The 27,428-nt window shown below is 42.3% G+C and overlaps 1 protein-coding gene and 1 long non-coding RNA gene across 3 annotated transcripts in view; one reads left to right on the forward strand and one right to left on the reverse strand.

Annotated features, from left to right (window-relative positions):
* Positions 1-3,063: 3,063 nt before the first annotated feature.
* On the reverse strand, positions 3,064-8,314 carry LOC140480796 (uncharacterized). The gene is made up of 2 exons (XR_011961405.1): positions 8,122-8,314; positions 3,064-3,710 (listed from the first exon to the last, which is right to left on the reverse strand). It is a non-coding gene; the product is annotated as an uncharacterized lncRNA (long non-coding RNA).
* A 190-nt stretch (positions 8,315-8,504) lies between these two features.
* Positions 8,505-27,428, forward strand: part of ncapg2 (non-SMC condensin II complex, subunit G2) — a 99,974-nt gene continuing 81,050 nt past the window's right edge. The window contains exons 1-6 of one of the 2 annotated variants that reach the window (XM_072576201.1): positions 8,505-8,633; positions 13,799-13,911; positions 17,043-17,228; positions 23,819-23,933; positions 25,307-25,464; positions 27,145-27,279. In XM_072576201.1, the coding sequence (XP_072432302.1) occupies positions 13,834-13,911; positions 17,043-17,228; positions 23,819-23,933; positions 25,307-25,464; positions 27,145-27,279 (672 nt within the window). In that variant the 5' untranslated portion in view covers positions 8,505-8,633; positions 13,799-13,833. The remainder of the gene's footprint in view (positions 8,634-13,798; positions 13,912-17,042; positions 17,229-23,818; positions 23,934-25,306; positions 25,465-27,144; positions 27,280-27,428) is intronic. The other variant, XM_072576202.1, reaches the window with a different exon arrangement.

The raw sequence follows: 27,428 nt of genomic DNA on the forward strand, positions 1-27,428 counted from the left end.
CAAAGAAATACTCCTAGGTCTTTCTGTTTGACAACACTACCCACTGTCCTCCCATCAACCATATAAGTCCTGACCTTGTTCATTTCACTAAAATTATCCAAATTAAACTCCACCTGCCACTCCTCAGCCCTACTGGCCCAAAGATCCCTTTGTAATTTAACTTGGAGGTGCCAGTGTTGGACTGGGGTGTACAAAGTTAAAAATCACACACCAGGTTATAGTCCAACTGGTTTATTTGGAAGCACTAGCTTTCAGAGCACTGCTCCTTCATCAGGTGCTTGTGGAGAATAAGACTGTAAGACACCAAATTCATAATAAAAGTTTACAGTGTGATGTAACTGAAATTATATATTGAAAAAGACCTGGATTGTTTGTTAAGTCTCTCATCTTTTGGAATGAACGTGTTGGTTTCAGTTCTTACATATGTAAATTGCAGAACTTTTTTAAAGTTACATTCTCAAGTTAAAGTACTGATGAGAAATATTCATATAAGATCTCACCTGTCTCTTGAGGCTCCGGACCTTGTTGATCTTTGTGCCCTATTCTTTCCCTAGTTACTCTTTTGCCCTTCACGTATTTGTAAAATTTCTTAGTATTCTCCTTTGTCTTATCTGTTTGAAACCATCTCTTGTCCCTTCTTAGCCCTCTTGATTTCTCTCAAGTGTACTTGGCACCCCCATACCCCTCTTGGAATTCGCATGGGTCCGCAGTTTTTGGGCCTATACATGTCTTATGTCCCTCAGGGTCTCAATGAGGGCCCCCTTATGAAAGGAAAATCATGTTAGAAAGATCTAGTGGAATTTTTCAAGATGCAATTAGTACAGTTGAATAAGGGGAGCCAATGACTGTGGTTCACTTAGTCTTGGCAGAAGCCTTTAGATAAGATCCCACATAAAAGATGAACAGGTAAAATTAGTGCATAGACACATCCAAGACAAAGCAGCCTGTTGATTGGCACTACATCCACAAGTATCCACTCCCTCCATCACCAATGCTCAGTAGCAGCAACGTACACTGTCTACAGGATGTACTGCAGATCTTTAGGTAGCACTTTCCAAATCAATGACCATTTTCATCTAGAAAGACAAGGAAAGCATTACATGGGAATACCTCAAAGCCACTCACCATCCTGACCTGGAAATATATCACTATTCCTTCACTGTCATGAGTCCAAATCCTGGAATTCCATCCCTAAGAGCATTGTGGGTCAGCCTACAACATGCGGACTGAAGAGCTTCACAAAGTTAGCACATCAGCACCCTCTCAATGGCAACCAGGGATGGATAATAAATGCTGTCCAACCAGCGATGCCCACATCCCATGAGTAGATTAAGAAAAAAAATGAAGGATGGATGTTCTGGTTATGAAGGAATGCATTGAATGTTTATCTGACTGATTCCTGGGATTACAAGACTGACATATGAAGAGAGAATGGATTAGTTAAGGCTACATTCGCTGGAGGTTAGAAGAAATGAGGGGGAATATCTCAGAAACATTTAAATTTTAACAGGATAGGGTAAAGGCAGGAAGAATGTTTCCGATGACCTGAGTTCAGAACCAGGGATCACTATTTAAGGTTATGGGACAGATCATTTAGGACTGAGATGAGTAGAGATTTCTTCACTCAGAGAGTGGTGAGCTAGTTGAATTCTCTGTGAAATTCTTTCTCAAAGTGTTTGAGACTAAAACATTGCATGTTTTTAAGGAGTTATATATAGTTCTTATGGCTAAAGGGATCAAAGGCCTGGGGAAAAAAATAGGAACAGAGTGGTGATTTGGATGAGGGGCATGATCATATTAAATAGCAGAGCAGGCTTGAAAGGCTAAGTGGCCTAATCCTGCTCAAGTTTTCCAGGCTTCTCTGTCCAAATCAGAACGAATGCACAGCATCATGACACTCATCACAGATAGGAGGGGGAGACAGGCCCCAGTCTGGATAAAGATTGCAACCCATGCAGTTGGCACCAATCTCGATCCATACCAGTTGCTTTGTGTGTACAACGGATGTCTTTATTGAAATTAAGGTATCTGCCACATAGTTGGAGTCACAGGACTACAGTAGATTGATGTAGTCATTTGTACACAATTTCATTTCAATCCAAATATCCCTTTCTTATACAAAATGCCAAAAATAAAATTTATCGTACATATTTTGAGTTTCCCAAGTTACCAAATACACATATGACTGTTTAGATGCATAAACAATTTGTTACTCCCTTCAGTCTCTGCATATGCATTGCATACACAGTCCTTAGATTTTGCTGGTCTCTTAATGGGACACATGCATTGAAGGTATTAGCTGTTCATTTGGGTGGTGCAGTTCACCAAGGAGTGTTGATCATATGTCATTTATTGTTACCATGTCATCCCTTGTTATTGGGCTGCTGTGGACCTCAAGATTCGATGACTGATGTGTGGAGTATGAAGGTGGTGTGTTTACTTCTTCATCATCACCACCTGCAGGTGAGGAACAGATTAGTTGCTTGGACATATGTGCCGGTGGCGATGATGGTATATCTGGTCATTCACTTGTACCATGTAAGCTTGAAGCAATGACTGCTTTATGCAGATCCCAAGCTTTGGTGAAAGCATTGAATGTTTGTATCCTGACTGGCTTTCCAGTGCTCAACTCTGGCATTGATTTAATATCTTGTCAAAATGAAAACTAGTTTTCTGTTATTTCATCTTGATTTTGTCACTCAATTTGTCATTTTGTCACTACTTTTGGCTGTGGAAGTTTTTTTGCAAGTAGGAAGGGGAGCTTTGGTGCAGTGTGATGTTAGCTTTTGTATTGGACTATTTTCTTTGCCATCAGTCAGTGCGTTTCCCCACTCAAGTACTTCCCTTGAATACATGTGCACAGGATTTGTTCAATTTCTTTACGATTTCTCTTGTGATCTTCCCTGTGACCTCAGTTGTACCATTTGATTGGGGATATTGTGGAGATGATGTGTTTGTTGAATTTCCCAATCATTTGTGAAGCGACTGAAATCTTCACTGATGAACTGACAGGCCATTATCATTTATGACAATATCTGGAACGCAGTAACAGCTAAAGTGTGGTTATAGACATTTGCCTTTTATTAGGATTACAATTAGAAATGAATTAGACATTTTCGACCTTATTCAGCAATAGTCATTGAAGTCAGCTGGTCCAATACCCAGCTGTGGTAGTGCCCCAACCCCTGGACCAGAAGGTCTGGGTTCAATTGCTTCAGAGATGTGTAATAATACCCCTGAACAAGTTGATTTGAAAAATAGGATGTTTGAGCAAAAGCCCTTCATCAATTTTCCTGCTCCTCGGATGCTGCCTGACCTGCTTTACTTTTCCAGCAACACACTCTCAACTCTGATCTCCAGCATCTGCAGACCTCACTGTCTCCTACATGATTTGAAAAATAGGTTAAATAAAAATATTTTTAAAAGAATATAGCAATCCCATTTGCTCAAGATGGTGACTGTGTAGGAAGCATCTGGGCTCCAGTGCCTGTGCTTCTCTTTTTCGTCAGCTTTTTTCTTTTTTCTTTTTTTCTTCTTTTCTCAGTTTTTTTCTTTTCCAAAGATAGCACTTCGGTAGGAAGGCAGCTTTGATGGGGTCCAAAGTGGCGGCATCTTCAGAGGCAGCATGGCTACAGAGTCGGCTGGCCTGTTAAGCCCGGAGTGAGACTTTGGCAACAGCATGGCATGGACTAGTGAAGCCCAGAGTGGGGCTGTAATGGTGGAGAAGGAAAAGTTGGACTCTAAAGTTATCTTTCTTTATGTTTTATTTTAAGTTAATGAAAATGGCATTGGTTCATGGAGACAATATAAACTTTTCTCTGTATTTTATATTACATACACATGACAACAAATTATTTGATTTGTGATATACTGCAAAAAGATAATTAGCTTCTGCAAGTGTAAAGACACATACTTCCAGCTTCATCCATGGACTGTTTGGGATGTCATTTGTTATCAGCAGCTCTCTAGTTTGTATTTGAAGGTGGGCAAATTGTTGGAAGGAATCATGAGGGGCAGATTTACATATATTTGGTTAGCCAAGGACTGATTATGGATAGTCAACATGACATTGTGCAAAGGAAATCATGTCTCACTAACTTGATTGAGTTTTTTGAAGAAGTAACAAAGAGGATTGATGAGGGCAGAGCGATAGATGTGATCTATATGGACTTCAGTAAGGCGTTCAACAAGGTTCCCCATGGGAGACTGATTAGCATGGTTAGATCAGATGGAATACAAGGAGAACTAGCCATTTGTATACAGAACTGGCTCAAAGGTAGAAGACAGAGGGTGGTGGTGGAGGGTTGCCTTTCAGAGTGGAGGCTTGTGACCATTGGTTTCCACAAGGATCACTGCTGGGTCCATTGATTTTCATCATTTATATAAATGGTTTTAATGTGAACATAGGAGGTATAGTTAGTAAGTTTGCAGATGACACCAAACTTGGAGGTGTAGTGGACAGTGAAGAGGGTTACCTCAGATTACAACAGGATCTTGATCAGATGGGCCAGTGGGTTGAGAAGTGGCAGATGGAGTTTAATTAGATAAATGCGAGGTGCTGCATTTTGGGAAAGCAAATCTTAGCAGGACTCATACACTTAATGGTAAGGTCCTAGGCAGTTTTGCTGAACAAAGAGACCTTGGAGTGCAGGTTCATAGCTCCTTGAAAGTGGAGTCACAGATAGATAGGATAGTGAAGAAGGCGTTTGGTATACTTTCACCGGTCAGAGTATTGAGTACAGGAGTTGGGAGGTCATGTTGCTGCTGTACAGAACATTGGTTAGGCCACTTTTGGAACACTGTGTGCAGGTCTGGTCTCTTTCCTATCGGAAAGATGTTGTGAAACTTGAAAGGGTTCAGAAAAGATTTACAAGGATGTTGTCAGGGTTGGAGGGTTTGAGTTACAGGGAGAAGCTGAATGGGCTGGTATTGTTTTACCTGGAGCATCAGCAGCTAAGGGGTGACCAAAGGTTTCTCCTGCTCTCTGAAAGTAGAGTATTCCTATGGAACCTTTTGTAAGCCAAAATAGCATAAGTGAAGACGAAATTACCATTAAATGTATATGGGAAAAACTTTTGAGATCCAATAAAAATCTACCAAATCATAACAAATAACACATAAGTCCTAAAATAACACCAATATATAGTAAAAGCAGGAATGATATGATAAAAAATACACAGCCTATATAGATTCATAGAGATGTACAGCATGGAAACAGACCCTTTGGTCCAACCCATCCATGCCAACCAAATATCCCAACCCAATCTAGTCCCACCTGCCAGCACCCGGCCCATATCCCTCCAAACCCTTCCTATTCATATACCCATCCAAATGCCTCTTAAATGTTGTAATTGTACCAGCCTTCACCACTTCCTCTGGCAGCTCACTCCATACACATACCACCCTCTGTGTGAAAATATTGCCCCTTAGGTCTCTTTTATATCTTTCCCCTCTCACCCTAAACCTATGCTCTCTAGTCCTGGACTCTCCCCACCACAGGGAAAATATAAATTAGAAATGACACATCTTGCTAACAGATGCATAAAATAAATCGAGATACAAGCACAGATGCTCACTGACACAGTTCAAAGCAATGCTGGCTTGATTTGAAGAGTGTGGTGCTGGAGAAACACAGCAGGCCAGGCAGCATCCGAGGAGCAGGAGAATCGCCGTTTCAGGCATAAGCCCTTCCTGAAGAAGGACTTATGCCTGAAACGTTGATTCTCCTGCTTTTTGGATGCTGCCTGGCCTGCTGTGTTTTTCCAGACCACACTTTTCAACTCTGGTCTCCAGCATCTGCAGTCCTCACTTTCTCCCAATGGTGGCTTGATGCTGAGATGCTGACTATAGTTCTCTGGGAAGGAAGTTGGCCACGCCACTCTCGCTGCTCAAGGCACGCGCTGCTTGTATTAAAGCTTAGAGTCATAGAGATGTACAGCATGGAAACAGACCCTTCGGTCCAACCTGTCCATGCTGACCAGATATCCCAACCCAATCTAGTCCCACCTGCCAGCACCCGGCCCATATCCCTCTAAACCCTTCCTATTCATATACCCATCCAAATGCCTCTTAAATGTTGTAATTGTATCAGCCTCCACCACATCCTCTGGCAGCTCATTCCATACACGTATCTGCATGAAAAAGTTGCCCCTTAGAATAGTAGTTAGCAAAAAAACACTGAACATTACTTTAGCTTTTTACCTTTTCTCGTAAAAGCAAAAATCCTTTCGGTTAGCAAAAGCAGGTACAAATGTAGGTCTTTCATAAAAGTGAAGTGGCGTAAACAACTTTTGAAAAGGTGGGTTACCTGTAGGGTTTTATAATATCATGAAGGGCATAGATAGGGCAAATAGACAAGATCTTTTCCCTAGGGTGGGTAAGCCCAGAACTAGAGAGTAAATAGGGTTCAGGTGAGGGGGAAAATAATTTAAAAGGGACCTTAGGGGCAACCTTTTCATACAAAGTTATAGAATCAGCTGCCGGAGAAGCAGTGGAGGCTGGTACAATGACAATATTTAAAAGGCATCTGGATCGGTATATGAATAGGAAGGACTTAGAGGAATATGAGGCAAGTGCTGGCAAACGGGACTAGATGAGGTTCGGAAATCTGGCTGGCATGGATAAGTTAGACTGAAGGGTCTGTTTCGCAGTATACATCTCTATGACATCATATTGTGGTCTTTGATGCTGTTGGGCCATTCTTTTATCACTACTTCCTGCAACATTTGGCACAACAACACTTCTAGATTGGGGACAATAGTTCATCCTCATTAACACTGAAGCTCCCCAGGGGTGCATACTCAGCACCCTACTGTACTCACTGTATACCCATAACTGCGTCACCAAATACCAGATTAATGCCATTTATAGGTTTGCTGATGACACCACCATAATCAGTTGAATCTCAGATGGTGACAAAACAGTTTACAGACGGGAGCTGGAAGACCTGGAAAATTGGCACACTGAGAACAACTTAGCTCTCAATGCCGGCAAAACCAAGGAACTCATTATTGACTTTCGGCAGGATGTTACTCATGTCCCCCTACACATTAACACCAAAGAGGTGGAACGAGTGGAGAGTGTCAAGTTCTTGGGAGTGGTCATCCACAACAAGCTTTCTTGGACTCTTCATGTGGATACACTTGTTACAAAGGCCCAACAACATCTCTTTTTCCTCAGGCAGCTGAGGAAATTTGGCATGACAGCGAATATCCTTGACAACTTTTATAGGTGTGCCAGTGAGAGCATTCTGTCTGGATGTATCACTACCTGGTATGGCAACTATACCAATCAAGAGAGTGGTGAACTCAGCCCGGACCATCACAAAGGCCAACCTCCATCTACCAGGCCTGCTGTCAAGTAAAGGCCGCCAGCATTCTCAAAGATCCATCACACTCTGGCAATGTTTTTCTACAACCTCTACCATCGGGGAGAAGATACAGAAGCCTGAACACGCACCAGCTGGTTTTGAAACTGTTTCTACCCTACTGTTGTTGGAATACTGAATTGACTCTCAAACGTCCGTGCCTGTGCTTTTGCCACTGTTTACCTATTATTTACTTATCTATGCTATTTAACTATGTGATCTGCCTGTATTGCTCACAAGACAAAGCTTTTCACTGTGTCTCAGTACACTTGACAATAAATTCAATTCAGTACCTCCTCAAGAGGCTAAGAAAATTTGGCATATCCATGAAGCTCTTACCAAGATTTATAGCTGCACCACAGAAAGATTTCTATTGGATGCACCATGACTTGGTACAGCAAATGTGCTGCCAAGGACCACAAGAAACTACAAAGTTGTGAAGACAACCCAGTCCATCCCACATGCCAACCTTCCATCCATTAATTCTATCTATACTTCTTGCTGCTTCAGGAAGGCAGCTAACATAAGCAAAGATCCCTCTCACCCTGGTTTATAATCTTTTCCAAACGCTTCTGTGGGCAGAAGATACGAAAGTTTAAACACACGTCCCAATAGATTCAAGAAAAGCTTCATCCCCACTGTTATTAAACTTATGAAATTTTAAATGTAATGCTCATTGTGCACTTTCCCTGCAGTAGTAATATTGTATTCTTTGCTCTGTTGTATCACTCTAACTTTTGTATGGTATGACCTACCTGCACTGTACACAAAACAAAACCTCTCACTGGAGCTAAGCACAGATGACAATGATAAATCAAATCAACCTCTCGTACTCAGGGGTTGGGAAGCCTATGGATCGACCATCCAATGACCGTTCGAAACGGGTTAACGGTCTCCCGGTCAATGGTCGGGTAAAGCTTCCCACTAATTGAAAGGTTCGAGACGATTCTCCGCCTTCCGGCGACCATTAGTGATTGGGCGGGGCGAGGCTGGGCGGATCCTCCCGGCGACTGTTAGTGATTGGGCGGGGCGAGGCTGGGCTGATCCTCCCGGCGATAGTTAGGGGGCGGGACCTCCAAATGAATGACTTAACGCTGTCGCCGTCCGTACGTTGGTGTTTGAACCCGCGCATGCGTATTACTGGTGACCCAGCGAGGAAAGCGCGCGCATTTTGGTTCCTTCATTTACTTCTGCTGGAGGCAAACGGAGGGAGAATACAGCAATCACAAACAAAGGGACGGGTGGTTTTGGCGCGTATTATTCCCAGGTAAGATGAAGCGATCAAGCAAGCGTGGTCATGTAGTAGGCAGCTTATTGTGGACAGGGGAGTTTTGTACCCAGGGAGTGAGGACTGTTGTTCCCAAAATGCCGCGAAGTGACCAGGAGAACGAGCAAGAGATTCTCCAACTAGCTCGTTTCTCATATGTGTAGTTGTCAGGTGGCTTCTTGTGTAACTTAGATCGTGCTTCAGGAACTTCGAAATGTTTGTGGACCGTTCGCATTTTTCACATCGGCATCTTCCCTGTCATGTAGCAGAAACAGCGATTTATCTTATCACAAGTTCAGATTGGTCTAGAACCCTGGTGTTGCTATCAAAGAATGTGCAAATTCTGATTTCAGTTAAACCCCTATATTAATAAAACTGATCAGGGTTTTTCAAAGAATATATATTCTTTCAAGGGATGTGAGTGTCATTGGCTGTGTCAGCAATTATTTACCCAATCCGAATTTGCGCTGGTTAGGTTCATTGGCCATGCTAAATTGCCCATGGTGTTCAGGGATGTGCAGAGTAGGTGCATTATATATAGTAAATATATGATGGTAGGGGAAATGGTCGAGGTGGGTTACTCTTCAGAGGTTCGGTGTGGACTTGTTGGGCCGACGGGCCTGTTCCCACGCTGTAGGGATTCTAATTCTAATCTAATTTGCCCATTCCTAATTGCCTTGCTGAAGATGGTATTGAGTGGTCTTGAATTGCTTCAGTCCTTGGGTTGTAGTAACATTCAGCACTGTTAGGAATGGTGTTGCAGAATTTTAATTCAGCCAAATTGAAGAAAGTGACATATTTCCAAGTCTTGGGGAGAAACTTGCAGCTGGTGTTCCCATGGATCTGTAAGCTTTGAGAGATTGAGTTTTGGAAGTTGAAATAGGCTATATAGGTAATTCTTGAGAACACAGTAGCAATCATACCAACACCCACAACCAGAGCTGCATCAGGACACTATTTAAATGGGCCAAACACCCCTTGTCAATGCTGTTATCATCACTGAATTCCCCCACTAAATCCTGTGGGTTATCATTGCCCAGAAACTCAACTGGACTTGCCACATAAACAAATGGCCACAAGAGCAGGTCACCTCCTGACTCCCCAAAGCCCGTACCCTATCGACAATCTCACATTTTCTAAACTCTAGTTAGGTATCTTCCGCCTGGGAACACTTCAACCCCAGGGCATCAATGTGGACTTCAACAATTTCCTCATTTCCCCTTCCCCCACCTCACCACAGTTCCAAACTTCCAGCTCAGCACTGTCCCCATGACTTGTCCTACCTGCCTATCTTTTTTTCCACCTATCCACTCCACCTCTGCCCTGAAGCTCTTCAACCATGTCCTGAAATAAACTCGCTACCACAGCCACATTTGCTTCCTCAGTGCCTGCCTCCGTATAACCAACTCATCCCACACAGACTCCGGACCACCTTTAAACCAGCAGATTGGTCTAACCTGTTAACCTGCCCTTCTTCCCAGGCATGAGTACAGCAAGCCTACTTTGAACTGCTTCTGAAACAATTAACTTTTTTCCAAACAAGTAGGCCATGACATCGTACTCTAGATGTGGTCTCATCAGTGCACTGTACAGCTGCAGTAAAGCTTTCCTTTTATATTCCTTTCTCCTTACAATATAAATGAAGAAAATAGAAGCATGTTGTTTCCCATAGTTCCACAGCATCTTGTATGCTTCTGGAATATGGGAATATGTAGTGGAAGTAGGCATTTAACCCTTCGAGCCTGCTCAGACACTTAACATTATCATGGTTCATCATATCCTGGTCTCAATTCCACTTTCCTACAAGCAAATTGTAGACTAACAGCTCTATTAAACAGCAGTGCCACCATGGAGATGGTGCCAGCAACATCCTTTTGATGCTTAGGAATATGGATATTCCAATGCGCACAAGTGAAAGAGGTTGGGGAGATAATTTGCCGTGAGGGGATAGGATAGAGGAGTGGAGCAGTATGATTGGCAGCAAGGGCAGGAGCATGGCTGTCACTGGAGTCCTTTTGTGTTTCACCAGATCCCTGTCTAATCCATGATGCCAAGGTCCCTTACTCAGGCACTTAATGTTCTTGGTTTAGGGACTCCACATGGGGGCTTACTTGTCATGCTTCTGGATGGCAGAACCCTCCCCCATCACTGGGATAATAATTGGGGTGGGTGATGGGGGTCATTTAACAGACAACAGGTCATAGACTTAATCAAGGTGGAGGTAAAAGATTGGTGAGGGTCATCCCTTGAGTAAATGTTTTCTCTGCCCTCAAATTTTGTCAGGGAAAATACATTAAACTCAACCTTGAAGACAAAGGAATCAATGGATTAAAAAAGTTCTGTAGAGCAGAAATATGTGCAGAACACCAGCAGTAGAGGGAAGGAATAAGATAGGAAAGGAAGAATGGGGAGGTGGATAATCAAGAGAGAATCTGCTTGGAAAGCAGGATGATGGAAGGGACATTAGGATCATAGCACATAGGTCTGCCATTTGGCTCATTATACCAGCTCCAGCATTTGATTAGATCACAGCTCATCTTACTGTAACCTTCTCTTTCTCTTGCTTGTGCTTATTCTCACATGTGCTCTCTCTCCCTCTCCTCCTATGTCCACCCTTTATCCCTCACTGTTCATCACTCCCAAACTTTCCAATTAGGTGTCCATAAGACTATAAGATATGGGAGCAGAATTAGACTATTCCGCCTAAGGAGTCTGCTCTGCCATTCAATCGTGGCTATTATGTTTCTCAAACCCATTCTCCTGCCTTCTCCCTATAACTATTGATCTCCTTACCAATAAGTAAAATGCCCTAAAGGATCATTTCAAATCTGGCAGAGGTTTTCTGCTCATCCACCAATCTCATCTACTGTGTCCATTGCTCTTGATGTTGTCTCCTCTAGATCAGGGAGACAACGCCAACTCGCAGAGTGGCTCAGGGAACATCTCTGGGACGCATGCATCAAACAAGCCCATCGCCCTGTAGCCAACCACTTTAACTCTCTCTCCCACTTCCCCAAGGACATGAAGCCCTGGGCCGCCTCCACCGCCAAATCAAAGCCACCCGCCAAATGGAGGAAGAACACTCCATCTTGGAAGTCTACACCACACTGCATCAACATCGACTCCGTCAGTTTTCAAATCTCTCCTTCCCCTACCTCAGCCCAGATCCAATCCTCCAACTTGGCACAACCTTCTTGACCTGTCCATCTTCCTGCCCACTGACCTATCGCAATTACCTCCCACCTGCATCTACCTATTGCTTTCCATCTACCTTCCCTGCAGCCCCACCATCTTTCAGCCGCCTTCCCCCTCTGCATTCCTGATGAAGGGCTTATGCCCAAAATGTCGACTTTCCTACTCCTTGAATGCTGCCTGACCTGTTGTGCTTTTCCAGCGCCACACTTTTCGATTCCTTCCAGTAATTGATGAAGTAATGGAAAGAACCTTGATTCCATCAAGTGTTAACTGATTACCCATAATTACAAAGTTTGTTTCACCAGAAATATTCAGTCTTTGAACTTCGCAAAGGACTTCATCTTGTGTAGATGCAGCAGCTCAATTTGAGAATGATTGTGAATGTATCATCGTTCAACATGAAAGCAATATTTGACTGACAGACACCAAGGAGCTTGTCTTTTACATTCAGGATATAAGAACAGAAGTAGGCTACTTGGTATTTTGCTCTGCTTTGCCATTCTATGAGATTATAGCTGATTTGAATCCTCGACTCTGCTTTCCTGCCTTATCCCCATAAGTTTTGACTTTACTGATTAAGTCTGTCTATCTCAGTCTTGAATGTGTTCAATGAATAGCTGTGGCAGCCTTCTGCAGTAACAGATTCCACAGATTAACTCCCCTCTGAGAGAAGAAAGATATATCTCTTAACTCCTCCAGTGGTCCCCAGCATTATAGATACCAGTCTTCAGCCAATTTGATTCACTCCATGTCATATTAATAAACAGTTGGAGGCACAGGATACTGCAAACTATGTGGGCCCTGACAACATTCTGGCAAAAGTACTGAATTTACCACTCGCCTTGCCAAGCTGCTTCAGGACAGTTATGAGACTGGCATCTATCTGACTATGTGGAAAACTGCTGAGGTAAAGCCTTTGCCTAAAAGGCAGGATATACCCAACTTGACAGGTCATGGGCTAAGAATACTTTGGCGAGTAATTCATAAAACCTGTCCACCATCTGCAAGATGCAAGTTAGGAATGTGAAAGAATATTCCCTTCTTGACTGAATGGGTGTAGCTCCAACAATACTCAAGCTTGACACCATTCAGAGCAAAACAGCACACTTGACTGGTACCATATCCATAGGCATCCAATCCCACTATCACTGAAATTCAGTGCATATTGCTAATACAATTTACAAGATGCGCAGCAGAAATTCACCAAAGTCCTTAGCATCTGCCAAACCCACAAACACTTTGCTCTAGAAGGACAAAAACAGCAGATAAATAGGAACACAAGGGTGGACGCTGGGAAGTTGTTCCCGTAAGGCGGGGAGACTAGGACCCATGGGCATAGCATTAAAACTAGAGGGGGTCAATTTAGAATGGAAATGAAGAGTCATTTCTTCAGCCAGAGTGGTGGGCCTGTGGAATTCATTGCCACGGAGCGCAGTGGAGGCCGGGACGTTGGGTGTTTTCAAGGCAGAGATTGATAAGTTCTTGATCTCGCAAGGAATTAAGGGCTGGAGGGAGAGTGCAGGTAAGTGGAATTGAAACGCCCATCAGCAATGATTAAATGGCAGAGTGAACTTGATGGGCTGAATGGCCTTGCTTCCACTTCTATGTCTTATGGTCTAACACCATCACCTGCAAGTTCCTCTCTGAGCCACTTGTTATGCAAACTTGGAAATATATTGTTGTTACTTTGCTGTCACTGGGTCAAAAGCCTTAAATTCCCTTCCTGAGGGCAATGTGTGTCCCTACAGCATGTTCAAGAAGGTAGCTCTCCACCACTACCACCTCTCGGGCAACTAGGGACAGGCAATAAAGAACGCTGGCCAGACAGCAGTGTCCACATTTCACGAGTTAAAATATTAAAGAAAAGCTTTATTAACTGCTCTTGCAACCAGTTCTTTTATCTTTAATGATTTATACAGATATATACTATGTTATGCTCTTTTGTAGTAAATATCTATTTTCTGTCATAGTCTATTTCTTTAGATGCTGAAGTGTATTCTGCATCATGTCGAAACGTGACCTCTTTTTGCAGTCTGTGTGTAATGAATGTTTGGAGGACTTCCTGAATTTTATTCAGCTTCATGTAAGTAATGCATGTTTGAAATAATTTTTGAATAATACATTTGAATTACTAAATAAACATAGTTAATACTGTAAGTTGTAACCTATGGTTATTAGAATCATAACGCGAAGGATCATTCCTGACCCAGCTCTTCGATTAGGAAGATACTCATTGCTGCAGCATTGACTGGAGTTCCACACTATTAACAGACAGAAGTCCAGATGCAGCTGATTCATCAGACTTGCCTGCATAGTATAAATGTCCATTGGGTGTTTACCAGATGACTGAAGCCTTCCAAAAATGTCCCCTATTTCGCGTTAGTGTTGGAGATTTTGGAGGCCTTTGACTCATTACCCAATAATTAGCCAGTAAATTATTGATGGATTTCAAATCTGATCCAAATGCCTCTAACTACAGTTGATACCTCACTCACCACTAACCCTCCAACGGCATGATGTGGAGATGCTGGTGTTGAACTTGGGTGGACAAAGTCACAGGTCATACAACAAAGTCAGAAATCACAAGCTTTCAGAACGCTGTTATTTCATCAGGTGAAAGAGCATCTGATGAAGGAGCAGCACTCAGCTTGTGATTTCAAATAAACCTGTTGGACTGTAACTTGGGATTGTGGGACCTCCACGGACAGTTGACCCACTTCTGACAAATCAACACTGACACTCCCTGTTGCCCCACACAACCTGGCCTACTCCATCTCTTCATCCATTAACCTTACACCATGCACTTTCCTTACACATGTATCTTCTCAGTAGCTATCGAGATGGTTTTAGGCCTTTTATCTATGTAATGCAGCAGCTGCTATGTGATACTTGTGGTTCAGTGCTGAACAACTGTGCTGCACTCAGTATGGATTGCTGAACTGGATTGTGCTGCATTGGCTGGGAAAGTTCCTGGCCTGAAAGTTTGACCAGAAAAACTTTTCTCTTAAGGTAAAAGTTGGCAAACTTTTCCTGGGGTAACGACTTTAGATTCTGACCTGAATCAGAAGATTCAGACCCAAATCTGCACCACTTGCCATATGCATCTCACCTATCTAATCTTGCTCTGCTTCAAATATTTATTAATTTTTGCTATTAAAGATTGTAGCTGTTTCAATTCCAATAGGTGTGGTTTGTTTCAACAACTGTCATAAGGGGCAGCATGGTGTCTTAGTGGTTAGCACTGCTGCTTCACAGTGCCAGGGACTCTTGTTCGATTCCAGCCTCGGGTGATTGTCTGTGTGGAGTTTGCACATTCTCCCTGTGTCTCCGTGGGTTTCTTCTGAGTGGTCTGGTTTTCTCCCACAATCCAAATATATGCAGGTTCGGTAAATTAGCTATGTTATATTACCCATAGTATTCAGAGATGTGTAGGTTAGGTGAATTAGTCAGGAGTAAATGTAGAGTATTAGGATGGGGGAATGGGTTTGGATGGGATATGCTTCAGAGGGTTGGTATGGCCTTGTTGGGCTGAAGGGCCCGTTTCCACCTTGTAGGGATTCTTTGATCATAAATTTGACGGGACTTAAGAATAAAAAATGTCACAAGACCGGAAAAAACTGCAATCTATCTGATCCTCATTTGTGTTCTGAATTGTTAACTCTGTCTCTGCCCACAACTGCTGCTAGATTTTTTTTCTAGCAATTTCTTTTTATTTTAATTTCAGGTTCTCATCATTTGAAGTATTTGGTTTTCTTATATTACTGCTTCTCTGATGTTTGTTGTAATAAGTTTGAACAAAACCTTATTTCTGTGGAATGTCAGATAAAATCAGAGCACTCTAGTGTAGAATGAACTATCTCTTGCTTTTTCCCTATAATCCTTCAAATGTTTTACGCAATCAAATGTTTATCCAATCTCCTTTTAAAACTTATTATTTAATCTGACTCCACCACTCTCTATGGCAGTGCATTCCACTGCATGATTACTTTTTGTCACGTAGCCTCTTCCCATTTTGATAAGTTTATGTTGTACTTTAGAAATTCTTTCTAATCAGTCAAGGCCAACATTTCATGAGTCACGTTTTCAGTACGGATGATTTAGATAATGCAGTTATTTTCCCAATGCAAAAAAAAAAACACTTTTACAGTTGCCATCTGTTAGTCAGTAGGCTTAGTTGTAACTGTTTTGGCGGGCCAGACGACACCTTTAATTCTGCTACCATAACACAGAAGGATTCAAAAAACGGAGGCTCTTTGGAAACGTTTTGCCAAATTGATTTGATTTCAGGGGTATGAGGAAAAACCTAAGCATCCATTTAAAGGTAGACTTGTGGTAGAAATCTTGAACAAAATTGTTAAGTAATTCCAATAGGTTCAAGCTTATAAAAGAAGCACTTGAGACTAATATTATGATTTTTTTTTCTTTTCACAGTGCCAAACATGTGAAATGAACCTGTGTGTAAACGGTTGGAGATAGAATCCCAGGAATTGGCTGGGTGCTTGAGTGAATGAAAGAGGATGGATTTAATTGCCTTCCTTATCTCTAGTGCTTGATTTACAACAGATTTAAGAACCGCTTTATTCCCACTTTTATCACACTTCTGAACTGACCTCATATATTAGAGTTGATCTTTCTCTGCAGCTGTAACACTTATGCATTCTGTTCGATTAATCTGATTCACTCATGTAAGGTATAATTTGTTTGGTTACCATGCAAAACCATACTTTTCAATGTATCTCAGTATATAAGACAATAAATCAAATCATATCTTTTCTTACTCGATTTGAAAGGTAGACCCATACTGCTAAATTTCTACAATCCCAGGTGACAGAATTGTTTAATTGGATTTTATGCTCACACTGTGTTTATGAATGGAAGATTGCTTTGCTTGCCATATTGAGGAACTCCTGAGATCTACCATTTGGTACTGAGAAAGGAAAGAGGTTAATCCAGCTCTAAAATGAAATACCTAGAGATTAAAGCTTTGAATGAAGTCAGCATTTTATGGCAAATTTACTTATTCGATAGCTGGATTTATGTAATTTGGATTTATCTACCCTGAGAACATTTACAACTTGTATCAGGCAAACTAACTTTAACTTGTGTGGGCTTCATACTTTGTTTTCTGAATCTTACTCATGATCATGTGATTTAAGGTGAATTGGTAGATTGAAGAGAAATATTTAATTTGTAGTTTAATTTTTCTGTCTTTAGAAAAATACTTCAGATCCATTTGATTTGACAGAAGTATTGCAGGAGTTCCCACGGAAGCAAAGAGAAGCATTATGGGAGCATCTGAAGAAACTTCTAACTGATGTTCTGTTAGACAACCCAGTGGAGAATTGGGCCCAGCATGAAGACAGTGATGATGAAATGGAGGTGGAAGGTGCTTTGAATATGGTGAGGAGATATGTGCAATACTGTTTGCATTTATATTAGGAAATTTTATGTAAGTGCTTACATAATTTTTAGTTATGTAGAATGAAAAAAAAACTTTATTTCAGCTTAATTATGAAACATTGCTGTGAGTTGCCAGAAATTTCTCTCTGAAACTCGTCCGATTTTTGGAGTGGTGTATTACTGCTATTTAGGGAGGATATTAGATTAGATTAGATTACTTACAGTGTGGAAACAGGCCCTTCGGCCCAACAAGTCCACACCGACCTGGCGAAGCGCACCCACTCGGACCCATTCCCCTACATTTACCCCTGCACCTATCACTATGGACAATTTAACATGGACAGTTCACCTAACCTGCACATTTTGTGGACTGTGGGAGGAAACCGGAGCATCTGGAGGAAACTCACTCAGGCATGGGGAGAATGTGCAAACTCCACACAGTCAGTCGCCTGAGGTGGGAAATGAACCCGGGTCTCTGGCGTTGAGGCAGCAGTGCTAACCACTGTGCCACCGTGCCGCCCACGATATTCCTGGGAATACATCTAGGGCAGTTATTTGGGTTGAACTGAGAAGTAAGAAAGGGATGATTACCTTGTTGGGATTGTATTATAGACCCCCTAAGTCAGTAGGAAATTGAGAAACAAATTTGGAAGGAGTCTATAAGGTGATAATGGTAGGGGATTTTAACTTTCCAAACAGTGTTAAGGGTTAAATAGATTATGTACAACAAAATCTTCTGACTCAGTACATGGATGTACCTACTAGAGAAGGTGCAAAACTTGATGTCCTCTTGGGAACAAGTCAGGACAAGTGACTGAGGTGGCAGTGGGGGAGCACTTTGGGGCCAGTGACCATAATTCTATTAGCTTTCAAAAAGTGATGGAAAAGAATAGACCAGATCTAAAGGTTGAAGTTCTAAATTGGAGGAAGGCTAATTTTGACAGTATTAGGGAAGATCTTTCAAATGCTAATTGGGGGCAGATAGGAAGCCTTCAAAAATGAGATAACGAGAGTCCAGAGACCGTATATTCCTATTAGGGTGAAAGTCTGGAAGGTGTAGGGAATGCTGGATGACTAGAGTAATTGAGGTTTTGTTAAGAAAAACAAGGAAGTATATGACAAGTATAGACAGGAGAGATCAAGTAAATCCTTAGAGTATAAAGGCAGTAGGAGTATGCCTAAGAGGGACATAAGGAAGGCAAAAAGGAGACATGAGATAGCTTTGGCAAATAGGGTGAAGGAGAATCCAAAGTGTTTTTATAAATGCATTAAGGACAAAAGAGTAACCAGGGAGATAATAGGCCCCCTCAAAGATCAGCAGTGGAGCTGCAGGAGATGGGGAAGATACTAAAGAAGATTTTTGCATCAGTGTTTACTGTGGTGAAGGACGTGGGAGGTATAGAATGTGGGGGAGAAATAGATGGTGACATCTTGAAAAATGCCCATATTACATAGGAGGAAATGCTGGGGATGTCTTTAAACACAAGTCTCCAGGACCTGATCAGGTATACCCTAGAACTCTGTGGGAAGCTAGGGAAGTGATTGCTGGGCCCCTTGCCAAGATATTTGCATCATTGACAATCACAGGTGAGGTGCCGGAAGACTGGAGGTTGGTAAACGTTGTGCTCATATTTAAGAAAGGTGGTAAGGAAAAGCTAAAGAACTATAGACTGGTGAGCCTGACATCGGCGGTGGGCATGTTGTTGGAGGGAATGCTGAGGGACAGGATCTGTGTGTATTTGGAAAGGCAAGGACTGATTAGGGAAAGTCAGCATGGCTTTGTGCGAGAGGTAATGTCTCACTAACTTGATTGAGTTTTTTTTTGAAGAAGTAAGAAAAAGGATTGAGGGCAGAGTAGTGGAGTGACCTATATGGACTTCAGTAAGGCATTCGACAAGGTTTCCCATAGGAGACTGATTAGTAAGGTTAGAAATCATGGAATACAGGGAGAACTAGCCATTTGAAGACAGAACTGGCTCAAATGTAGAAGACAGAGGCTGGTGGTGGAGGCCTGTGATTTTCAGATTGGAGACCTGTGACCAGTGATGCATCACAAGGATTGATGCTGGGTCCACTAACTTTTGCCATTTATATAAATAATTTTAGATCTGAAAATAGGAAGTATAGTTAGTAAGTTTATAGATGACACCAAAATTGGAGATGTAGTGGACAGTGAAGAAGATTACCTCAATTACAAAGTAATCTTGATCAGATAGGTCAATGGACTGAGGATTGGGAGATGGAGTTTAATTTAGATAAATGTGAGGTACTGCATTTTGGGAAAGCAAATCAGAGCGGGACTTATACATTTAATGGTAAGGTTCTAGGGAGTGTTGCTGAACAAAGAGACCTTGGAGTGCAGGTTTATAGCTCCTTGAAAGTGGAGTTGAAGGGAGGCATTTGGTATGCTTTCCTTTATTAGTCAGAGCATTCAGTATTGGAATTGGGAGGTCATGTTGCAACTGTACAGGTTATTGGTTAGGCCACTTTTGGAATATTGCGTGCAATTCTGGTCTCCTATTGGAAGGATATTGTGAAACTTGAAAGGGTTCAGAAAAGATTTACAAGAATGTTGTCAGATTAGGAGGATTGAGCTGTAAGGAGAGGCTGAATAGGCTGGGGCTGTTTTCCCTAGACCGTCAGAGGCTGAGGGGTGACCTGATAGAGGTTCATAAAGTCATGAGGGGCGTGAATAGGACAAACAGACAAGTTCTTTTCTGTAAGGTGGGGGAGTCCAGAACTAGAGGGCATAGGTTCAGGGTGAGCGGGGAAAGATATAAAAGGGACCTAAGGAGCAACCTTTTCACCCAGAGGGTGGTGCATGTATGGAAAGAGCAGCCAAAGGAAGTGGTGGAGGCTGGTGCAATTACAACATTTAAAGGGCATCTGAATGGGTACTTGAATAGGAAATGTTTGGAGGGATATGGGCCAAATGCTGGCAAATGGGACTAGATTAGGTTAGGATATCTGGGCGGCATGGACAAGTTGGACCGAAGGCTATGTTTCCAAGGTGTATATCTCTATGACTCTAACTCGTTGTCAGTCTAAAATAGCAGTCTGCAAAATGACTACTACAGCTGGAGGTTGATTCTGTTTTGCAGTGTCAATGTTTTTTTAATTCATTCATGGGATGTGTGCAACGCTAGCCAGGCCAGAATCTCTTTTCCTGTGAACAGTTAAGAATCAACACATGAGTGTATGTCTGGATTCGCATGTAAACCAGACCAGGTCAGGGTATCTGTTTCCTTTTGTAAATGGTATTAATGAGCCAGTTAGGTTTTTCTGACAAACAATAACAATTTCACGGTCATCATTAGACTCTTAGAACATAGAACAATACAGCACAGAACAGGCCCTTATGCCTATGATGTTGTGCCGAACATTTGTCCTAGCGTAAGCACCTATCCATGTACCTATCCAATTGCCGCTTAAAGGTTACCAATGATTCTGACTCTGCCACTCCCACAGGCAGCGCATTCCATGCCCCCACCACTCTCTGGGTAAAGAACCTATCCCTGACATCCCCCCTATACCTTGCACCCTTCACCTTAAATTTATGTCCCCTTGTAACACTGTTGAACCTGGGGAAAAAGTCTCTGACTGTCTACTCTGTCTATTCCCCTGATCATCTTATAAACCTCTATCAAGTCACCCCTCATCCTTTGTTGTTCCAATGAGAAAAGGCCTAGCACTTTCAACCTATCCTCGTACGACCTATTCTCCATTCCAGGCAACATCCTGGTAAATCTCTTCTGCACCCTCTCCAAAGCTTCCACATCTTTCCTAAAATGAGGCGACCAGAACTGCACACAGTACTCCAAATGTGGCCTTACCAAGGTCCTGTACAGCTGCAACATCACCTCACGACTCTTGAATTCAATCCCTCTGCTAATGAACTGGCCTCTAATTCCCGCAGTTATCCCTATTCCCTTTTTTGAACAGGGGCACAACATTTGCCACTCTCCAGTCCCCTGGCACCACCCCCATTGACAGTGAAGACGAAAAGATCATTGCCAACGGTTCTGCAATTTCCTCTCTTGATTCCCACATAATCCTAGGATATATCCTGTCAGGTCCAGGGGACTTGTCTGTCCTCAAGTTTTTCAAAATGCCCAACACATCTTCCTTCCTAACAAGTAAGTTACCAGTCCATTTCATACTCTCCTCTTCAACAATACGGTCCCTCTCATTTGTAAATACTGAAGAAAAGTAATCATTCAAGACCTCTACCTCTTCCGACTCAATACACAGTCTCCCATTACTGTCCTTGATCGGACCTACCCTTGTTCTCGTCATTCTCATGTTTCTCACATACGCATAAAAGGTCTTGGGGCTATCCTTGATCTTACCCACCAAAGATTTTTCATGCCCTCTCTTAGCTCTCCTAATCCCTTTCTTCAGCTCCCTCCTGGCTATCTTGTATCCCTCCAACGCTCTGTCTGAACCTTGTTTCCTCAACTTTATGTAAGCCTCCTTCTTCCTCTTTACAAGACATTCAACCTCCCTCACACGACCATCTTTTTCCTGCCTGACAGGTACATACATATCAAGGACACGTCGTATCCGTTCCTTGGAAAGGTTCCACATTTCAACAACATCCTTCCCTGACAGCCTGTGCTCCCAATTTATGCTCCTCAGATCCTGTCTTACAGCATCGTATTTACCCTTCCCCCAATTGTAAAACCTGACCTGTTGCATGCACCTATCTCTCACCATAACCAAGGTGAAAGTCACAGAATTGTGGTCACCATCACCAAAATGCTCACCCACTAACAAGCCCATTACTTGGCCCGCTTTGTTACCAAATACCAAATCCAATATGGCCTCCCCTCTGGTCGGACAATCTACATACTGAGTGAGAAAAGCTTCCTGGACACGCTGCACAAACACCGTCCCGTCCAATCTACTTGATCTAAAGAGCTTCCAATCAATATTTGGTAAGTTTGAAATCGCCCATGACTACTACCCTGTGGCTTCTGCACCTTTCCAAAATCTGTTTCCAAATCTGTTTCTCCACATCTCTGCTGCTATTGGGGGGCGATTAGTAAACACCCAACAAAGTGACTGCTCCTTTCCTATTTCTGACTTCAGCCCATATTACCTCCAAAGGCAGATCCCCCTCGATCTGCCTTTCTGCAGCCGTTATACCTTTTCTAATTAGCAACGCCATCCCCCCCTCCTTTTTTACCACCCCTCCAATCTTACTGAAACATCTGTAACCAGGAACCTCCAACAACCATTCCTATCCCTCTTCTATCCACGTGATGGCCACAACATCGTAGTCCCAAGTACCGATCCATGCCTTAAGTTCACCCACCTTATTTCTGATACTGCTTGCGTTGAAATATACACACTTGAGCCCATCTCTGTGTCCGCAAGTATTCCCTGTCAGTGCTACCTTCTCCCCAGCCTCCCTACATTCTTGGACATCCTGAAAAACAGCTAACCTACTTGCTGGACTACAAGTCCGGATCCCATTCCCTTGCCAAATTAGTTTAAACCCCCCCGAAGTGTGCTAGCAAACCTACCTCCCAGGATATTGGTGCCCTTCTGGTTCAGGTACAACCCGTCCAGCTTGTACAGGTCCCACCTTCCCCAGAATGCAGTCCAATTGTCCAAATACCTGAAGCCCTCCCTCCTACACCATCCTTGCAACCAGGTATTCAACTGCACTCTCTCCCTATTCCTTGCCTCACTGTCACATGGCACCGGTAACAACCCAGAGATGACGACTCTGTCCGTCCTAGCTTTTAGCTTCCAGCCTAACTCCCTGAGCTCCTAAATGACCTCTCCACCCCTCCTCCTACCTATGTTGTTGGTGCCAATGTGCACCACGACTTCTGGCTGCTCACCCTCCCCCTTAAGGATTCTGAAGACACAGTCTGAGACGTCTCGGACCCTGGCACCCGTTAGGCACCAAACCATCCGAGTCTCGCCCATGTCCACAGAACCGCCTGTCTGTCCCTGTAACTATAGAGTCTCCTATAACTAGTGCTCTCCACCTCTCCCCATTTCCCTTCTGGGCCTCTGAGCCGGACCTTGTGCCAGAGACCCGGTCGCTGCAGGTTACCCCTGCTAGGCTGTTCCCACCTCTTTCCCCCCCCCCCCCCCCCCCGCCCCCCCAATAGTATCCAAAGCGGTATACTTATTGTTGAGGGGAACAACCACAGCGGATCCCTGCACTGCCTGCTTCCTCCCCTTCCCAGCTCTAACTGTTACCCAGCTACCTCTGTTCTCTGGCGTAACTATGTCCCTGTAGCTTTATTCCAGATTTTGAATTGAACTTCCACCAGTGCCACAGCAGCATTCAAACTCTAGGTTCCCAGAGCATTATTCAGAATTGATATTCTAGTGATAGTCATCATCTCATTTAACTTTTTAAACTTCATGGGTTAAGACTGGAACTGAATGGACTGGACTGGAACTTGCTTTGGTGTGTATTTTATTTTACTCTACATGCTTTGTTTTTTTTAAGAGTTATTCTTTGGAAATATGGGGATGTTTAATTGTATCAAATACTACTGAAGTGAAAATTGTATTTCATCCTTGCTTTGTGAAAAGGAAAGTGAGACCTGTCCTGTTTTTTTCAGCAGAAAACTCTGTCTGTGATTGGTGGTGTAACTGAGGTGGTTGTGGCCTCTGTACATGTAATTGATAAGGATAATGTTTACAGTGACTTGCTGGAAATTGCTGTTATTTTGAATGGTAAGTGCTCTGTACCTTTAATGTCACCATTATTCAATGACGACTTAAAATGTGTACGGTAACTCATGTAGAGTCCATCACAGTTGTCTTGAAAAATATTGAATTTCTTACATAAAACTGGTTAAACGTCATCTAATCTGTGCTCAGTTTTATTTTCTCGCCAAGGTAACTAACAGAATATCAGATTAGGTTTAGTCTATTTATTTGTTATTTTGGGTAAAGTAGTTTAGGATAAATGAGGGAATGTGTATGTTATGCAAACATAACATGTTAGTGAAGGGAGTCCCAGGAGTTTGACTTAGTGTCACTGAGGAATGGCAATATATTGCCAAGTCAGCTGGTGAATAACTTGGAGGAGAATACAGAGGTGGTGGTGGGTGTTCCCAAGGGTCAGCAGCCTTGGTCAGTTCCTCTCATGTAACTTGTGGATGGTACACATTGCTGCTGCTCAGAGTCAGTGATACATGCAGTGAACGTTTGTGGATGGGGTGCTAAGCAAGCAGCTGCTCTGTCCTGGATAATATCAACCTTCTTGAGTTCTTTGAGCTGCACTCATACAGTCAAGTAGGGAGCCTTCCATCACATCTTGACTTGTGCCTTCTAAATGGTGGATAGGCTTTGAGATGTTGGGGTTTCTTTCTGAGAGGATATTGATCTTTCAACAGGTTGTGCAAATTGACAATGATAAATTGTATATGTGTAGCATGTGGGGAAATTACAATAACAGATGTTCCTCTATGACTCTATGTTGACTAATGGGGGACGGCACTGATAGCTGGGACCTTGGTCGCTGACTGTTGGGAGGGGCATTGAAAGAGATGAAGAAAAATGAATGCTCAGCTAATTGAGGGGCGTGCTGGGAGAACTGAGACCAACAAAGCCTCTACCTTCTCAACTTAACTACATTCAATTGGCAACACCTATAATAGAATCAGCCACTGGGACTCCTAAACCATACCAGTGATGTTTCAGTGTAGAGTTACCGACCAACTTATAAACCATGGTTTCACAAGACTGAAAGTTGCCATGGAAAACAAGTTTATATTGTCTGCAATTATTACTGATGTTTGTTCATGCTGTTGAAAAACTAGGTTTAATGCAGTTTATTTTTACCTCGGTCTTGTGGATTTAAACTATAATGTGTAATAACATGACTAAGAAAGGATACCAAGCAATTAATGAAAAATATTAAATCAATAATTTCATATGGGATATTGTAACAATACTTGCAGAAAGGACTCATAAAGCGTAATAGAATTAATAATATCATCAATGATTATTGGTTTCTACCTTTCTGAATCTATCAAAGGATCCCTAGACCCATTCTTCCTTTAATAGATTTGAAACATTTTCTTTCTTTTAATTTTTCACAGGTATTTTGCCAGCATTGCCTAAGTTTTATGGAGCTTTGAAGATTACAATCCAACATTTGTTTGTGGCTTGGTGGGACAAAGGATTAGAAGGAAAAGAAGAGTTGGGAAAAACTGCCTTTATAATGTTGCTGGAGAAAAGCTTATTGTCAAAATATTTGGTAATATGATTTTTTTTATTGATCAAAACATTAATTGTACAGATTATTTTATGCAAGTTGATTTATATGTGCCACTGTTCATAGTCAAAAAGATAGAAAGTAATTGCACATCTGTTAGCCTGTTTCTGGCTGACTTTATTAATGTCTGACTTTACTTTCCCCTCAATCTTGCCTTCCTCCTCATATTTGCGTCCTGCCCTTGCCTCTTGCGTGTTTATTTCTGAATTTGTTGCAGTCATTTTCAGTTGTGTACATTCAGTTTTTGGTTATTTTCTGAAAAGTGTAAGTAACATTTGCACCACACTAATGCAAGGTGGTGATCATCTCCAGTAAGAGAGCATTGAACTGCTCCATGATGTTAAAAGCATAGCTATTGCTGAATCCCAGCTGTCAAAACATCCTGGGAGTAACCATTGTTCAGAGATAGGACAAGTCATACAAATACAGTGGTGACGAAAAGATCCTGTAGTGAGTAACTTCCTGACTACTCAAAGCCTATCCACCATTTAGAAGGCATAAGTCAAGATGTGATGGAAGGCTCCCTACTTGACTGTATGAGTGCAGCTCAAAGAACTCGAGAAGCTTGATATTATCCAGGACAGAGCAGCTGCTTGCTTAGCACCCCATCCACAAACGTTCACTGCATGTATCACTGACTCTGAGCAGCAGCAATGTGTACCATCCACAAGTTACATGAGAGGAACTGACCAAGGCTGCTGACCCTTGGGAACACCCACCACCACCTCTGTATTCTCCTCCAAGTTATTCACCAGCTGACTTGGCAATATATTGCCATTCCTCAGTGACACTAAGTCAAACTCCTGGGACTCCCTTCACTAACAGCATTGTGGGATGACTTAAATCAAATTGACTGCAGCATTTCAAGAAGGCACCTCATCATCTCCTTGAGGACAGCTACAAATGGGCTATAAGTGCTGGCCCAAAATCCAGTCAAAGCAGAACAAAAGCAGAATCAAGCTTGCAAGGAAACAAGAAACCTATAAAAGGCACTTTGTGTTTTAAAAGTAATAATGATGGATAGTGAAGACAAACCTTTATGCCATTTTCTCTTCTGATTGTCACTAGCTAAATTGTTTCTCTTCCACAAAGATAACATTGAATTTGGTTAGATAGGGGAGTCCAAAACGAGGGGGCATGGACTTAAGATGAGAGAGGAAAGATTTAAAAGGGACCCAAGGGGCAACTTTATCGCAAAATGATATGTGCGTAGAAAGAGAAGTGGTGGAGGCTGGTACAATTATAGCATTTAAAGTGCTGCTAGATGGGTATATGTATAAGAAGGATTTAGAAGGATATGGGCCAAATGCTCACAAATGGATCTAGATTAATTTAGATAATCTTGTCAGCATGGACGACTTGGACCAAATGATCTGTTTCCATGCTGTACAACTCTGACTATGACTAATAGATGAAGGTGTATTCCTGCATAAAATGAGAAGCTTGTGACTGTGCTTTATTCCAAGTAATTCGTGACACACTAATTGCCATTATGCACTCAGTTTGTTAATTATCACCTATATTGTTACGGTATCTTTATTTTCTCTTGAATTTTCATTGGTTTATTCTCTTGAAATGGCTAGAGGTGTAATCTTCTGATACTGTAACTCTTGCACGTCGGTCCAATAAACGTTACTCTCCTTTCCACTTCACTGTGCATAGGGTGCTGATATAATTCGACTGTGGCACTTTCATCAAGCTTTGCAAAATTTTGAATTCAAGTCTGAAGACAGCAATGAGGTGAAAAATACTTTGCTTCAATGTTTCATGAGTGTTGCCCACATAAAAAAGGAAGAGGTGAGTGAAGAAAATAACATCATATAATTCACGTGTTTTAAATGCAGATATTTTAGAGCAAAATGTTTCAAAACACAATGCACTTCTGGCATAATTATCTGGAAATAGTAAGAGTTTGCAAATACCTTGGTTCTATTTAGTATTAGAAC

The sequence above is a fragment of the Chiloscyllium punctatum genome, chromosome 8, assembly GCF_047496795.1.
Source record: "Chiloscyllium punctatum isolate Juve2018m chromosome 8, sChiPun1.3, whole genome shotgun sequence".
In the NCBI taxonomy this organism is placed as follows: domain Eukaryota; kingdom Metazoa; phylum Chordata; class Chondrichthyes; order Orectolobiformes; family Hemiscylliidae; genus Chiloscyllium; species Chiloscyllium punctatum.